General features: G+C 48.3%; 1 protein-coding gene across 12 annotated transcripts in view; it reads right to left on the reverse strand.

Moving 5' to 3' along the window:
• The window catches only part of LIPE (lipase E, hormone sensitive type), a 338,475-nt gene that overhangs the window by 127,769 nt on the left and 195,026 nt on the right, over positions 1-15,680 (reverse strand). For all 12 annotated transcript variants that reach the window (XM_069640970.1, XM_069640969.1, XM_069640975.1 and 9 more), the window contains 2 exons: positions 6,788-7,326; positions 5,271-5,361 (listed from right to left, as the gene is read on the reverse strand). In XM_069640970.1, the coding sequence (XP_069497071.1) occupies positions 5,271-5,361; positions 6,788-7,326 (630 nt within the window). The remainder of the gene's footprint in view (positions 1-5,270; positions 5,362-6,787; positions 7,327-15,680) is intronic.

Genomic DNA, 15,680 nt, shown 5'->3' on the forward strand with positions numbered 1-15,680 from the left:
GGATGGCGTTAGCCGGCCTGCCCATCAAGGCACCCCAATAAGGCACATGCCTGTCTGTGACTGCCGGACCACCACCGACACAGATCTCTGCTTAAACGCCCGCCTCTCATCATGTGAGCCCTTAGCCATTGAGAAACCCACCAATCCATGGTGCTGCACCTACTTTGATGAGCCGCAAACTTGTGTTTAACCGCTGTTGCAACATCGGACGCCGTTGCCCCCTCTCCCACACCAGTCAGCTACCTCGTATCACTCAGCCGCGCCCGACCCTAAAATGGCCGACGCAACGCACACTGAAACCGAGGCTCGCCCCTGCTGTTAAACAACTACCAGCATCCAGCCTCACTTTATTGGCAGCAAGCGGTCCCCCCACCGTATTGAACACCCATGACAAGGTCCAGCTCGCCACCCACATAAGGTATTGTCCTGTTGTCAATGCTCCCTACTCAGCTCGGCGCTAGCCATTCAAACGAACTTTGTTCCTACTTACAGTACAATTGCGTCATTTTGTGATGTATGAGTCTCTATAACCTTGCCCATTGCTTGTTCTCTCACCAGTTGTATTATTTTCGATTTTAGCCTACGCCACATACTGCCTCAATTCCCCTACAGTGCTACTTTGCGACCCTGCCCATAGCTTGTCCGCACCAGTTGTACTGCTTCTGAATCCAATTTGCCCATTGTGCTATTTTATGACCTTGCCCATAGCTTGTTCCACACCATTTGTATTGCTCTTGAATCTAATTTGCCTACAGTGCTACTCTGTGACCCTGCCCACAGCACGTTCCTCAGCTCCTGTACTATTTTAGAATTTGGCCTATGCCCCATTTTGCCTCACTTGGCCAACTGTGCTAGCCTACAACCCTGCCCTATGCTTGTTATCTCCTCTCCACTTACTGCGCACAATTCACCATTTGCGTTACTCTGAGACCCCACCCATGATTATCTCTCTCCCATTGTGCCAACTCTAAACGTGCCTACCATCAATAACCCCTCCCACCAGATGATTCCTTGCTTATTGTCTATATTCCCCCCAATGTGGGTCAAACCTTGAGCCAGAATACGGATATCATCCCGCCCATAGCATTATCTCAAGATTGCCTTTGTCTATATTCCCCCCAATGTGGGTCAAACCTTGAGCCAGAATACGGATATCATCCCGCCCATAGCATTATCTCAAGATTGCCTACTGGCACTCCGCCTTGACCTACTCCGTATCTAGCCGTATCTAGCCGTATCTAGCCTAACCTAGCCGACCAACAGAGCACTATGTCTTCATTCCACAGAGCAACGCTCGCCCTGGCCTCATTTCTCCCCTTAGTTCACCCAGCCACCCCATCTCTTTTTGTCACCGCCCTTACCCGCATTCGACTCCAAACCAACGTCCTCATCACCACATAACATTGCACCCATTGAGTCACTGAGCCCTCTCGAATGGCTACATCATTTCGCCACACCACCAACACCCCTTATCCCACTCTCAGTCCACTCAAGGAACCAAAGACTAGGCTCCTGGTTCCTCAACCACAAAGCCACCTCCCAGTCCAAAACTCAAATCATCTCGCAAAATCTGACCACCCCCTTATCCAGTATAACCCTCCCTCCCACGGACGGGTCCACAAAACCTCTCAACGCGTCGCCTCCACAACCTGCCAACATTAAAGGAGCCCCGATCAATGCCCGCTCCATTGTGGCCCATGCCCCTGAGATCGCTGATCTCATCGTTGCAAATAGCCTAGACCTCTTGGCAGTCTCGGAAACCTGGCTTCACCAAGCAGCAGGACCTGCACTCTCCCTTGCCTTTCCTGAAGGTTACACTATCATTAGGGTAGACAGAACGTCCGGCAAAGGAGGAGGAGTTGCATTCATTGCCAAAACTCATCTAGCTCTCAGAGCAATGCCACCCACCAGCTTCCCCTCTGCAGAACTATCAGTAAAACTTACCCTCTCTCCTACCCAAACAATACTGCTGCATCTTATCTACCGGCCCCCCCAGCCCCTCTCTCTCTCCTTTGAGGAGGACATCCTGAACCTCCTGTCCACTAACACTAAACTTGGCTCCCAAACCATCATCTTAGGAGACATGAACCTTGGCCTTGCTGACCCAAACGATCATCAAACTCTAGCTGTGGACAACTCGATCTACAACCTAGGCTTCGTACACAGAGTCACAACACCCACCCATTCCAAAGGTAGAACCTTGGACTGGATCTCTGACCTGAACTGCTCCTTATTCATTACCCAAAAGGAACCTGTAGCCTGGTCAGACCACCACCACATCCTATTCTCCATCCCAGGACACCTGCCAACTAAAACCTCATTAGCACCCCCTCCTTATCCAGAAATTGTAGAAGTACTTCCATAAACAGCCTCCACCACAAGCCAGAGAAATTTCAGGCTTAAAGTAGAAAACCAGTTGATCTCAGTGTACTCCAATAAAACAGTAGCTGCCAGATAACAAGCAGTTGCAGTAGTGTAATGTGTTTTTTTTTTAAAAAAAAAGACTTAGCTAAGGTTTGCCAGTATTAAAGTACGTTTGGATCCATCCCATTGTCTATTGCAATGTATACGTGCTAAACGAGTATCTGTCGTCGCCTTGGGCCCCTTCATTGTGCTTTTATGTGTAGCTGCTGGTGTAGCTGCTGTGTCCAACTAATAGAAGTTCAATTCTTAATGTTATGATATTTCCAAATCTCTGGTATATTTGAAACCATATGACCACTATCAGTCAGGTTCTTTTCTTGGACGGATGGACTCTGCCTGATGTTTGGAAATATTAAATTCCACGTGGCAATTGCAATGTTTAAATCCAAGGTACACATCTTATTAAAAATATTTCCTCTACCTTAGAGGAATATGGCGACTTCTTGTACTATGTTCCTGATGATTATCTGCATTACTGTGGGGCTGCCCCATACCTTCTCGAGAGGCCCTCTAGTACGCCTACCCACTTATACACAATAGGACATCCTAATCTCTTACAGACACTCATATGCTGCTGAAAGGCATTTTCAGGCAGGGCATCGGAGCACCATGCAGAGTAAACATTAGAAATAGTTACACTTTGTTGATTTGTGGGACTTATAGGGGTCACATCTTTCCTTGGGAAGGGATGCATTTATTTATTTATTTATTGGCCATTTTTAAGGCGCTTATACATCAAGAAAATGGTGTTTCAAAGCGCCCACAGGGCAAAAAGAATGGAACAAGGGAAAACAGCGAGACAATGGAATATGCAAAAATACAGGTCCTGCTCGGTCCTACTAGGCCTTATGAACATTTGGATTGTGCGAGTGAAGCGATAGGGAGAGGGGGGGGGGGGTGCTAGAGGATACACAGAGGTGAAGTGCCAGGGAGACCCAAGGCAAAAGGTAAGTGCAGGAGTCAGTTGCGAAGGCAACAGGTAAGTGTCAGGCCATGACCAGTGGATGGAGGAAGGGGTTCGCCACCCTGTCCAGTAAGTGCTGACCTGAGAGGCTGAAGGGTGTCCGAAGACAAGTGCAGGGGGGAGCGGGTGCTGTGGGCGATCGGACAGAATGCCAGGACCCAGAAGGACACATATGGGCCCAGGCCACCAATCACACCTATTGTGGGGTTCAGCATGGGAGGGTGAGAGGTGATGGAGAGGAACAGACGAAAGTCTTGAGGTGTTTGCGGAACCTGAAGAGATCCGGCTCAAGATGGAGAGAAAGGACAAGGCTGTTGCAGAGAAGGGAGCGAGCTGAGGAGAAGCTTTGGCTGCCCGCTCTCTGCTTAGACAAGTGCTTGACAAGCAGAGAGTTGGAGACGGAGTAACAGAGGGATCTGAAAGGAGAGTATTTGGTGAGAGCAAGTTGCAGATAGCATGGTCCATGGCCCCAGAAAGTCTTATGGATGATACAGAGGGATTTAAATGTTATCGTTACAGCAACCTGGGGTGAGGGGGTGGAGGGGACATTTTTATGCTAGAGAGATACGGTCCCTGGGCTAAAGGCCAAGGATAAATCGTGCAGCCCTATTTTGGATTACCTGGAGGGGGCTGATAGAAGAAGGTAGATTAAGGGACAGGCTGTTGCTGTAGTCCAGCCTAGAGAGTACCAGAGCTCTGGTGACATTGAGCTTCTGGGGGAAAGTGAGGAAAGGGAGGATGCCCCTGAGGAGGTCAAGTTGGAAATGGGCTTTCTTGGCAAGGTCCAAGATGTGAGGAATGAAAGAGAGGAGTCAAAGATAGCTCGCAGGTTTCTGGCCTCAGAGGAAGGGGAGAGGATGGGGAGCCCATCAAGGGTGGCCAGAGAGAGGGGGGGAAACAAAGGAGCAGGGGTCCCGATAGGAAGAATCTCAGTCTTGCTGGCAGTGAGACATAAGTCAATAGAGGAACACCAAGACTGGATGGCGGACAGGCTGTCAGGAATGAAAGAAGAGATGCAGTGGGTAGTCTGAGTAAGAGTTTGGTGTTGTCTGCAACACTCAAGTGTGGTCGGAAGGTGAAGATAAGGTGAGCGAGATAGGTGTTAAAGAGCCAGGGTGAAAGGTTAGAGCCCTGGGGAACGCCACAGGTGGAGACAGAAGTGAATGAGGAGAAAGAACCCAAGATAACCTGTGAGGGTCGGTCAGTGAGGAAGGCAGTCAGCCAGTTAGTCCAGGGCCCGCTCCAAGATACCAAGGATATCAGGGAGCCTTTTTATGAGGATGGAGTGGTTAGCCGTGTCAAAAGCAGAGGAGCGATTGAGTAGAAAAAGAACAGCAGGAGAGTTAGAGTCCAGAGATGTGAGCAATTCAACACGGGTGTTCAGGAGTGCTGTTCCGTGCCTCTGGGCATTCGGAATGTAGATTGATGGTTATGCAGGCAACCAACAAGCTCAGTATGCTGGGGCAGTTGGGGGAAGACCAACTTCTCCAGAAGTTTCCCAAGGAAGGGAGAGAGATGGGGCGGTAGTTAGCCGGACATGAGGGCGTTGGTCGAAGGCTTTTTCAGGAGGGGGCTCACAAGAGAGTGCTTGACGGAAGAGGGGAAAGACCCAGTGGCAAGAGAGGGATTGCAGAAGTCCGCAAGTGCAGGGGCAAGGGAGCTGATATTGTCCTTAATAGTTCTGGAAGAACAGGGGGAGAGCTGTTTGAGACCTGATTGACAAACTCTTCGGGAGTATGAGATTCCCACACCAAAATGTGATGCAGGTAGTCCCAGATCTTTCAACTTATGTCACTTCCCTTTGCTGGCACACAAGTAACCCTCACATAGGCGTGTAGTCTATGCCGCTCATAACTAGAATGCCTAACACTTTTGTACTCACTAATTCCAGACTCGTGCTTCTTGTAGTTTTCACCAAATGACACCAGCCCAATAGCGATGGTCTGCAGGAACGGACGAATCGAAGGCGTGAACTGAGGGAAAATAGAGAGAAAGTTAGAAAGATGGATAGGGGCTGGAGCACAGTGAAGTAGTATGGCAAGGGCAGGCTTTTGGGGCAGCCCAGCTCAATGCTAAAAAAACAAGGTGCAAAAAGTATCGACATGCTTGCTTTTTATGGAGGAAACATCCCACCCTCAGCGCTGCAGACCACCACTCCCTCAGAACATGGAGTAGATGCCCTCAAGAACGGAGACCTTCACATGCTCAGCATTGCAGTCATTCTATTTTACAAAAGCCATGACCCTCCTAGCACAGCAATGAGACCTTCCTCCTCCGCACCGCCCCCCTTCAATGTAGCCCTTGCTGACTGTGAGAATTGCAACCCTCTTCTCTCCACTCCATCGCACTGCGGTCTACTGAGGCCTTCTCCGTCTGCATCGGTGCAACAGAACAGCACTTTAGAGGACTTGCTATGAGCTGGAACAAAGTCCAGCCCTGTATCTCTGGGAGTGACAGTTTCGAAGAAGGTTGGTGCTAATGTCACTGGGGTCTCAGAATGGGGCTGCTCAAGGCCTCAAGCATCTCGACAAAAAAGCCAAGCTTACGGGAACAGTGAAAGTAGGAGAACAAACACAGAGAGGGATGCAGGAGGAGCAAGAGGAGGGATTTGGAGGTGAAATGGTGAGAGATGAGGACAGGGGATACAACGTAAATAAGGAGAGAAAGGGCAAGGGAAATGGAGAGAGTGTGCAGAGGGAAGGTGAGATGGAAGGGTGAGAAATAGCTGTTGAGAGGTGGAAGGCCATGGGATGTGGAAAAAAGCAAAATGAACGAAACACTGAATGTGGAATAGAGAGGGTGGGATGAAAGGGGGGCAAAAAGGACCAATGGAAGGAAAGGCAAGGAAAGAGGCAGCCGGACAATAGAGAGAAGGCGAAGGACCTAATGAGAGGGGATAAATGTGATAAGAGACATTCAGCAAGGTAAAGCGGGAGGAAGGAAAAGGGAGGGCAACAGGGAGGCAAGGATGAAAAGGTAGGACGAGAATAAGGGTAACAGGGTGAAAGGGAAGGGAAGGGAAGATGGAGGAGGGGGAAGAAAATAGAGACGTACGATAAAAGTTAATGAAAACTTGGAAAGAGAGAGTAACCTTTAGGGTCTCCTGCCACGAATGGGAGGGAACCTCTAAACACTTACTTGCAAGAGGTGAACATCTTTATTCGCTTACCTGGAAGATAGGAAGTTCTTGCAACAGAGAGAAAACTCTTGGATCTATCACCTGGAGAGCAATATCTGGGTTTTCTTATCAGAGTTATCTGGGAGAGCACACACAGCTCTCTTATTTGGGATCACTTATGCAAGGAGGGTTTTGTTATACAGAAGGACCCCCAGGATGGTGTACTTTGTAGAAGATCACAAAGATGCCTTAACGCAGAGAAGAACCATGTGATGTGTTACCTGGAAGCCAAGGCAGCGGCCATAGAAGCAGCCCTTGTGCATAGTGCAGTATTCCTTCAGGAACTCCTCAGACAGGCCTTGATCTTCCTCAAAGAACAGGTTTCCATGCCGGTTGGCGGTCAAAAGCCTCTGGGCAAAATAGACAAGGGCACGGAGCTGAGTGAGGGCCATGCAATAGGCTTCCAGCTCCATGCAGTTGTGGTTGGTCCTGAAGAAGATACTCCGGCGGTTAGCTGCCACATAACGGGACTTGTGGATAATGTGCTGAACGCAGCACAGCACAACCTTCATCAGACTTCGATAACCATTGGCTGGGGTCTTCTCCTCAAAGTCAAAGATATGATAGATACTGGCAAAGTTGCCCATGGCAGTCTCCAAAACCCGGGCATGATTCTGGATACTAGTGAAGGCTGTCATAAAGCGCTGCCCAAGTTCTGATGAATTTTCCTGGAAGAAGGCTACATTGTCTTCAGCCAAAGTGTGCAGGACCTGGAATATTGGCCTGGTGTCCATGGACTCAGGGGGCAGAGGCCTGGCAGCTGGTGAAAGAAGAGGCAGCAGTGAGCAGTTCTGTAATGAGGGCCATACAAACACAAAGAACAATCAACTGGCCAAATAACCAAATGACTAATCAACCAGAAGCACCTCTCCTCAATCAAAAGGGTTCACAACACACTCTAGTAATGAGTTATGCACGTCTCAGTCCATTCAAACATACAGACTCTTGACAACAAGCAGCATCCCCCCCCCCATCTGTTTAATTCCAGTATGCACTCTCAAAAAATGTCCCTCGCTGGCCACAGAAATATAGCTTCAGAGAAAAAGAGGTTACTAAACAGGCTATATATACCCTGAAGTTAAGTTAACAGTCGCATAAACTAACATCAATAGTAGAGGCCTCCATTGATGGCAACCTGGCAAGGTGGACCTGGCAAGAGTAGGAGGGGCCTCTGCTGCCCAAGAAAAATTGAACAATGTTCCCTTAAGGGAGGGGTCTTTCACAGAAAGGAGCACTGTACACGTACACAGCAAGAGAGGCGACGCTAAATGACCGTAGAAGTGTGCACAATGGCGCCGCGCTACACTGTCTCTCGCAGCCTTTTCTTTCCCAATAAACGGATATGAAGTAGACCCACCCCCAGATGAACGATCCTTCCTGCACTGGAAACAGGGTGAATTTGTCAGCTTCTAAGACTGGACAATGGTTATTATAAGGGGGTCGCAAATGAGCATAACTGCTGGTTTCCAGGTGACGGGGTCAGTCGATCAGTGGAGCAGCAGAGGAGGCATGGTCTGGAAGCTCTGAACTGTTAAGTCAGTGGAAAGGCTTTGCTATCAACCGCTGGTGGTCTTTGGCACGCTCACGATTAAGGGACTGCCTTGGAATCTAGATTGCGAGACTATTTGGGTTTCCCGGTGCCACGGCGTCGCATACTCTGCAAAAACATTTACATTTTGGAGTTATGTCGAAGCATCATGCAAAGCAGGTCCAGAGCTGACACCAGTGGTGGAAATGGACTTGTTCCGCAGGAGATCCCACCTAGCGCGGGGCTTCAGAAGATGAGCCATGAACACCTGGAAAATAGCTGCATTTCTTATAATGTCAGAACAAAATGTGCACAGCTTTCAACCCACTCACCCCCAAATGTAGATCAATATTTCATGTACAGTGCAACATTGGCATGGGAAAGCACTCCTGTTCGGACCCTCAAGTGGTCGCCTCTACCCAGCGACCACGGTTCACATCCCAACCCCGACATAAACGCACAAAACGCACCGCAGCATTCGAAAATGAATGTAAATGGCACGCGAGAGTGCAGATGGATTCTCCATGATTGGGGGGCGGAGGGGGCGTTCCCAATGATAGCACTGGTTAAAGCAAGGCTTCTGGTTTCAGTTTGGGCTAGGTGTGCCAGGGAAATGTTTTAAATGCAGTACACATTAAAGTACCCCCGGATATTGCATCTTCATAAACGAAGACCTGTGACGAAGTTAGCAGCAAAAATGGTTAGCTTGCCATGCATGGCCACACTGCCTTTGCAGAAGTAGATTGGTCTTGCGCCAGCTTGGTTGCTATCGTCAGAGAGGAACATCGCGGAATGTGCGTTTTATCTGTGGCGGGAAATCTACAGAGTGCGTTCCTTTACTTTGCAGCCAGTATCTGAGAGAACGGGTTGGAAAGGGCTTCTTGGAATAGCTGAAGGTCCCCGGTGACAGAATTGGCACATTTGTGTTCTCCCATTTTGGCGTCTCCAATGGTGTGCTATCGCGTAACTGCAAAGTGGCCTCCTCTCTTGTTGGAAGTCACGTTAGTCTTTTCAACCTTCGCTGATGGTTAAAACTGTAATCCTACCAATCTCTTGTAATTCACGGCAGCTCAGCAGTCGCCAGTTTCCGATCGGGTTATCAGGACTCGATCAGCGTTAGTCATGAACGCCCGTTCCTAAGATTTGCGGGGTACTGGGAGGCAATATATGCGCCCCCCCATTTGCATATAGTGAGGCAATACAGAATGTCATCACATCATGATTCTTTGATACTCAAGGTTATCATGTGAAGTTACTTTAAAAGAAGTTGACAGGAGTTAGCCAAGTGACACATTCTGGTGTACAATATATTAATGGTTATCGTTAATATATATGGGACAATATCATAAGTGAGGCTTTTTTGGAGGATCAGACAGTGCAAACTGAACCACCTGTAGGGGCTTCTAATTTTGGCGGATACGGCATAACATTATTTGCCCAGGACCACACACTTTCGATAAGTGGAAAAGCCAGGATTTGATATATGATATGGCATTTATAACGCGCCTATACACTTTGTTCCCCCTCCCTTGCCTCGTCGCGCCTTGAAACAAAGAGGACAGACAACAATCCTACTAGGCCAGGTGTCATTCAGATCGTGCAAGTGCATGGGACAGGGGAAGGTGGAAGTGCAGGGGGGAGGGGGGATGGGACAGTGCAGTACATGGGAATAGAACAATAATGGTAAGTAAAAGTATGGCCAGCAGGTGGCAAGTGCAAAGCTAAGTGCAGACATCAGTTAAGTGCTGGTAGTGGGACTGTAGGGATACAGAAACGGTCCCCAAGTGCGGGGGTTGCCAAGCAGGCAGTGCAGGTCTGTGTGCCGGGCGGGGGAGGGACCTGGGCCCCAGATCAGAGAGTGGCCAGGTAACCAGTGCAGTTTCAGTTTCAGCCTGGAGGTCAGCAGGGGAGAGGAGGAGAAAAGGTAGGCGTAAAGAGAAAGGTTTTGAGGTGGGTGCAGAACAGAACTGGAGATGGTTCTCCAAGTTTCAGGGAGGCTGTTCCAGAGGGACGCCTCAGCCGAAGAAAGAGATCTACCACCAACTTGTTGCTTGGAGAAGCGACTGACCCTGAGGAAGTTGGAGGCGGATGAGCGAAGAGCTCGAAAAGGAAGATATTTAGGAAGAGAGAGTTGAAGGTATTGAGGCCCCCGGCCCCAGAAGGCCTTGTGGACAATGCAGAGGATTTTGAACTTGATCCTCGCAGCCATTGGGAGCCAGTGCAAAGATTTCAGTCCTGGAGAGATACAATCCCTGGGCTTGCGGCCAAGGACAAGTCTCGTAGTCCTGTTCTAGATGAGTTGCAGAGGGCGGAGAGTAGAGGCAGGCATATTTCTTTTTGCAGCAGTCCAGCCTAGGGAGAACAAGAGCTCTGGAGACAGTGAGCTTCTGGGGGAAGGAGAGGAAAGGAAGAATACCTCTGAGGGGGTGCAGCTGGTAGTGTGACTTCTTAGAGACGTCGGAGGTGTGAGGAGAGAAGGAGAGTGTGGAGTCAAAGATGACTCGAGGTTTTTAGCCTTACAGGCGGGAGCAGGAGGAGGGCCAAGAGAGGCCGGCCAGAGAGTGACAGGAAAGGAGGGAGCGGGTGTGCCGATGAGGAGAATCTCAGTCTTACTGGCGTTAGGCAGAGGTCACTGGCGGCACACCACTCCTGGATAGCAGACAGTCAGAGATGAGAGACGGAGAAGAGGTGGCCGAAGGTAGCCTGAAAATGAGCCGAGTGTCATCCGCATAGCACTGAAAGTTGGGGCAGAGAGCGGCAATGCGGTGGGAAAGAAGTGCCAAGTAAAGATTGTACAGCCAGGGAGAGAGGTTAGACGCCTGGGGGACACCACAGGTAGAGAAAAAGATAGCGAAAGACCCAAGTTGGACCTGGGAGGGTCGGTCAGAGAGGAAAGAAGTCAGCCATGCCAGGGCCTGACCAGTGATACCCAGGTTTGAGACCCGTCTACAACATAGGCAATTGAACACATCTTCCCAGGTGTAGTTGGTAGAAACATTGTTTTCTGCAGGTCTTTTTACAACTTTAGCTTGAAAACACCATTTGCCTTTTTAAAGCCGAGGAAAAAGTGTGATTTTGTTTCAGGAACTGACTAACTGTTATTTCTGCAGCAATTTCTCACTTTATTTTATTTTTATGGTATATATACATATATTTTGCTATGTTGTCCAGACTAACAATGTAATTTTAAATCAGAAGCTACAATTGAGGATTCTTAGACGGCCCAAAGAAATTAATCCCCAACCAATGTTGTTTTGAATGAAAGGGGCGCACCATACCTAAATAAATGCCTCCTTCTGTGACTTCAGATTCCAAGATCGCCGGGGCAGGGTTTGGGCCAGACCAGGGAAAGTACCCCCATTGCAGGATTGCCTAAGGGCAATCAAAGCAGAGCCTAATTACAGGTGAAGCTTTGAGGTAACGAGAGAAAGCAATATTGCAGGTCTAAATCGGCAAAGGGACGTGACCAAGGAAGCAACCCCTCCAGTCACCCTCTCTTCCTATATCGCTGGACCTAGCTAATCATCAGGAGACATTTCCCCTCTCCTGCTTTTTCTTCATCAACCCCATGGTTTGGCTTTCAGTTATTATTTCTTTTTGTGTTTTAGTTTATTACAAAACTTTTTTACACATAAAATCATCACTACAAACCATTTGTCCTTCCTAGATTCCAAACAAAAGAATGACGTCATTTGCCCGATTTCCTGCTTGTATATCAAGTTATTGCCCATGTCCCTTACTTCCATCCTCAGACGGGGTATACGTTTCCAATCGAAGCCCCATGCCGGGCATACTTAATATATTGTCTAAAAATGCACAGTTGCACATGCAAGCTAGCTATTTTTTCAGGCCGTGTAGGAGCAGAGTCCACCAGTCATCCAAGGTTAGTGTGCTTGCATTTGTAAAGCACTTTCCTAGATGTAGTGGTCTCTGCGTCCTCACAGCCGGACAGATGAGTATCAGATGTTTGATCGTTTCAACCTGCTCAGCTTATTTGCAAAATGAGCAGATTTGACTTGCCAAATTCATTTGTTTCCGCCTATAAAGTACTTCCTTTGTGCAGTACAGATTTAATCTTAGCCATAGAAACTGGTTGCAGGGATATCTACTGGGGAACTTCTGTAGATATCTCTGCACCGTGTTTAATCTACGTGGTTCATTAGGATAGTCACGTCGTGTTTTGTCGTTGGATCTTTGTTCAACTGTTCAAGTCCAATCTCTCTGTTGTACCTTTTTTTCTGACAGCCTGGATTCGCTATCAGTGTGTCTTCATCAGTGTTTAGGCCCTCGAAATGTTTTTGCCATGTCTTGTTGCATTTGTTCAGCGGCCAGGCTCCGGGGCTGTTGAAGGTGGTATTTAAAATTCAGTAAGGAGCAGCTGCATCAGTCATTTTAAGCTTTCTATATAGTGACAGTGCTTTCCATAACGTTATGAGACTCATGGGAACAAGGGCAACACGCTTTTCCAAAATGCTCCTTCTAACATTGTCCAAGTAATAATGCTTCTGCACCGTAAGTCATTGTTGGAGTCACCTTTTGTTTATAAAACATTATTAGTGGGAGCATAGAAAATGGACTATTTATAGCGTGGATTATAGAACCCTGTGAGGCAAGCATTTTCATTTTTGTTTTTGGAGTTTTTATTCAAATATTTTCTGCAACTGATTTATTAAACTGAATTCCCAAGTATCTAATTGAGTCACATATTTCTACAGTGTCATTTCCCAGCTAGCATGAGAAAGGCGTCTTCTTGCTTCCATGAATGTTCCACATGCCGTATTTGTAAGTTTTCAGCTGTAGAGGAAACCACAAGGCATGTATTAACGCAGTGCCGTGACAAGGAGCCGCTATCCATGTCATTATTGTTGGGCATTACGATGGTATAAAGGAAGCTCGTTTGTGGCAGTACTGTCTGAACTCTGGTAACACGTCACTTTATATTGCATTGCACCGTGTAATGAAAAATGCAGATATTTGTTTGATGAATTGATTAGAGATTTGAATGAAATTTTATTTTAAAAAGAGAATTAGATGTAAGGTAATTTCAGCTTCGTAAATGAAATTTCAATTTTGATATTTGATGGTAATGAATGTGATGAGGTGATATATATTTTAATGGATGAATTATATAGTTATTTGTGAGAATATGGGTATGAGTTGTATGATAAGTTGCTTTTTATATGTGATATGCACAATGACTTTTATATGTGTAAAGTTCATTGAACCAAATCACATTAAATAAAATAAATACGTAAATAATAACTCGGACTGCGTTTTTATTTTTGGGTGATTTCAATTTAATGTAATTAACTAGCATGTGAGCAGTGATTGAACTCCGGGAAAGATCCCCTGATATACGAGTTATGTTATGTATGTTCCAAGCGTATGGAGCAAACTGCATCAGGCATGCTACTGGTCCACTGTGCACCAGTTGCGTTTCTAGGGGGCGTCCCATTTGCCGATGAGCCAGCGGCGCAACAACATTGAGTACATTGAGTGAACGGGCTGTAGTCTCCCACCTCCCCGCCCCCACCCCATCCCAGGACATTGTAGGCTAGGTTGACTCGACCTGGCTGACCCACAGAACCGGGCACAGCCATTAAACGCGCCTGGGCCATTAAAGCATTTCACGGTTAGCACCTGCATTCGTATGGATACTTTTTAAGGCAATTGAAATCGGGATGTGGGTAACCCCTGCAGCCGTCCAATTTGCCTTTCCTCCCACTTATCTTTGCGCATGAACACAATGTTTTTATCCCCCATGAATTGGCATGACACAAGATTTCAATTGGCAAAATTGGCCGCAGTTTTATTTCCATGACAACAGAAGTATTTGTACACACTATTGACCTCATTCTGTACGTGTGGCGCTTGCTTGCCGGATTTCCTTTGCTTCCCCCTGTACTTGGTATAGTAGGCCCCCAACTCCCCCGACCCATTGTACCTGTTCCTATCCTGCCCGTGCAGGGGTCCGTGGGTGGGGAGAGCGCCGTTTGTTTTGGGGGGGAAGCTGAGCCTTATTTGTTCCTACCAGACGCCCCCGCCGTTTAGGCCCCCAAGAGGCGCTGGTCCAGAAGAGCGAAGACCCATTCCGTTTCCTTCTGGCTCGTCCGGAGTCTATCATTTGTGCTTGGTTGCCCAAACACCGCCACGCCAACTGGTGGGTTCCCGCACACTGTTGGCTCCCCCCTTCCTCAATCCTTCTCACAACTCCAGCAATTTGGTGCAAATGTTCCAGAAACAGAGCTCCATTCCTTTTGGGGACAAGTGCACCCCATCGGCCAAGAAATACTCGGGGGTCTTCCCGTCAATCAGGCCATGCCTGATCTGATGGAAACCTCTGCCCCTGCAGAATTTGGCAACTGCCCCGTTCAGCTTCCTCCTCGATTTCTCTACCGCCGAATGGTTCTCTGCCCCTCTCCATTGTGCCCGAGAAATCACCTCGGACCAGATGATCTCTGTCTCCTCCACCTGTGCCGCTATTTCCTGTAATGAGTTTGTAATGTCTCTCAGCAATACCCCCCTCCCTAAGCTGGTCAGGTCATTCCCCCCCAAGTGTATCACCAACACATCCGGCTTCCGCCGCTTATTTAGCAGTTTATGCAATTGCCCTTTCAACTGGGCCCATTTCATCCCAGGCACCCCGTGCCACTCGATCTTGAATTCTCCTGCTGTCAAGATCTCTTGCTGCTGGTCCCAGCTCGCCTTTGCCCTTGAGATGAATGAGTGCCCCACCACCCATACTGTGCGTAGTTTCCTTTGGTGCACTGCTGATAAACGACATGGGGGAAATGGCATGGTTATCTTTACACTTTCTCTGGCCTGACATAACGTTTATAACATCCTGACGACCATCTCCCCAATCTCTTAATGTCATCCGCCCCCAGTCCCCCGACTGATGCTGAGGTGGCGGCCCCAATCCGGAAAGAATGTGTCCTTGCACTTCGGGTGGCGGCGACCGGGTCCCAGTGCAAGAGCGAGATGCCTGGTCCCTGTTCCCGCATGCTTATATCCTGCAAGCCCCGCCCCTTTCCTTTGGTTTCCCCTTCGCGGGCTTTTGGGCCATTCGGCTTTTGGCGCCGTCCCGCCCTTTTGTCCTTTGCCCTTCCGGGTGAGGGCCCCAGCTCCCGGCGGCAAGACCCCGCAGGCCTCCTTCATTTTTTTCGGACGTTTTCCATCGTCAGCTCCAAATACACTTGCATGCCAGGGGAATGATTGAAATGAAGGGTGGGGGAGGCAGGAGAAAGCTCATTCTTACAGCAGTCCTTAAGTGTGTGCTTTCGGATGAGGAGGAGGGAATTAACTGCTTATAACATTGATGCTGTACTAGACTGGTCAGTGGTCACATTAGAATACGTAAAGAAGTTGGATTCCCCCACACAAGTTTGCCCCTCCCCAACAGTCTCTGAAGTTAGTGCGCTACCAACATTTGATGGGTTAGGCCCCCCCCCATAGGCGCTCCCCTGGAGGGAACTGATGTGCGCACTTACTTTTTGTTAAGCGAAGAGGTGAGGTAAGCCTTTCCTGAAACGTGCGCGTTAAAGGTTTACTGTGTTCGTGCAGAATAATGTGTTCGCACAAACGCA

This window comes from Ambystoma mexicanum, chromosome 1q (assembly GCF_040938575.1).
Source record: "Ambystoma mexicanum isolate Mex_15411 chromosome 1q, UKY_AmexF1_1, whole genome shotgun sequence".
In the NCBI taxonomy this organism is placed as follows: Eukaryota; Metazoa; Chordata; class Amphibia; order Caudata; family Ambystomatidae; genus Ambystoma; species Ambystoma mexicanum.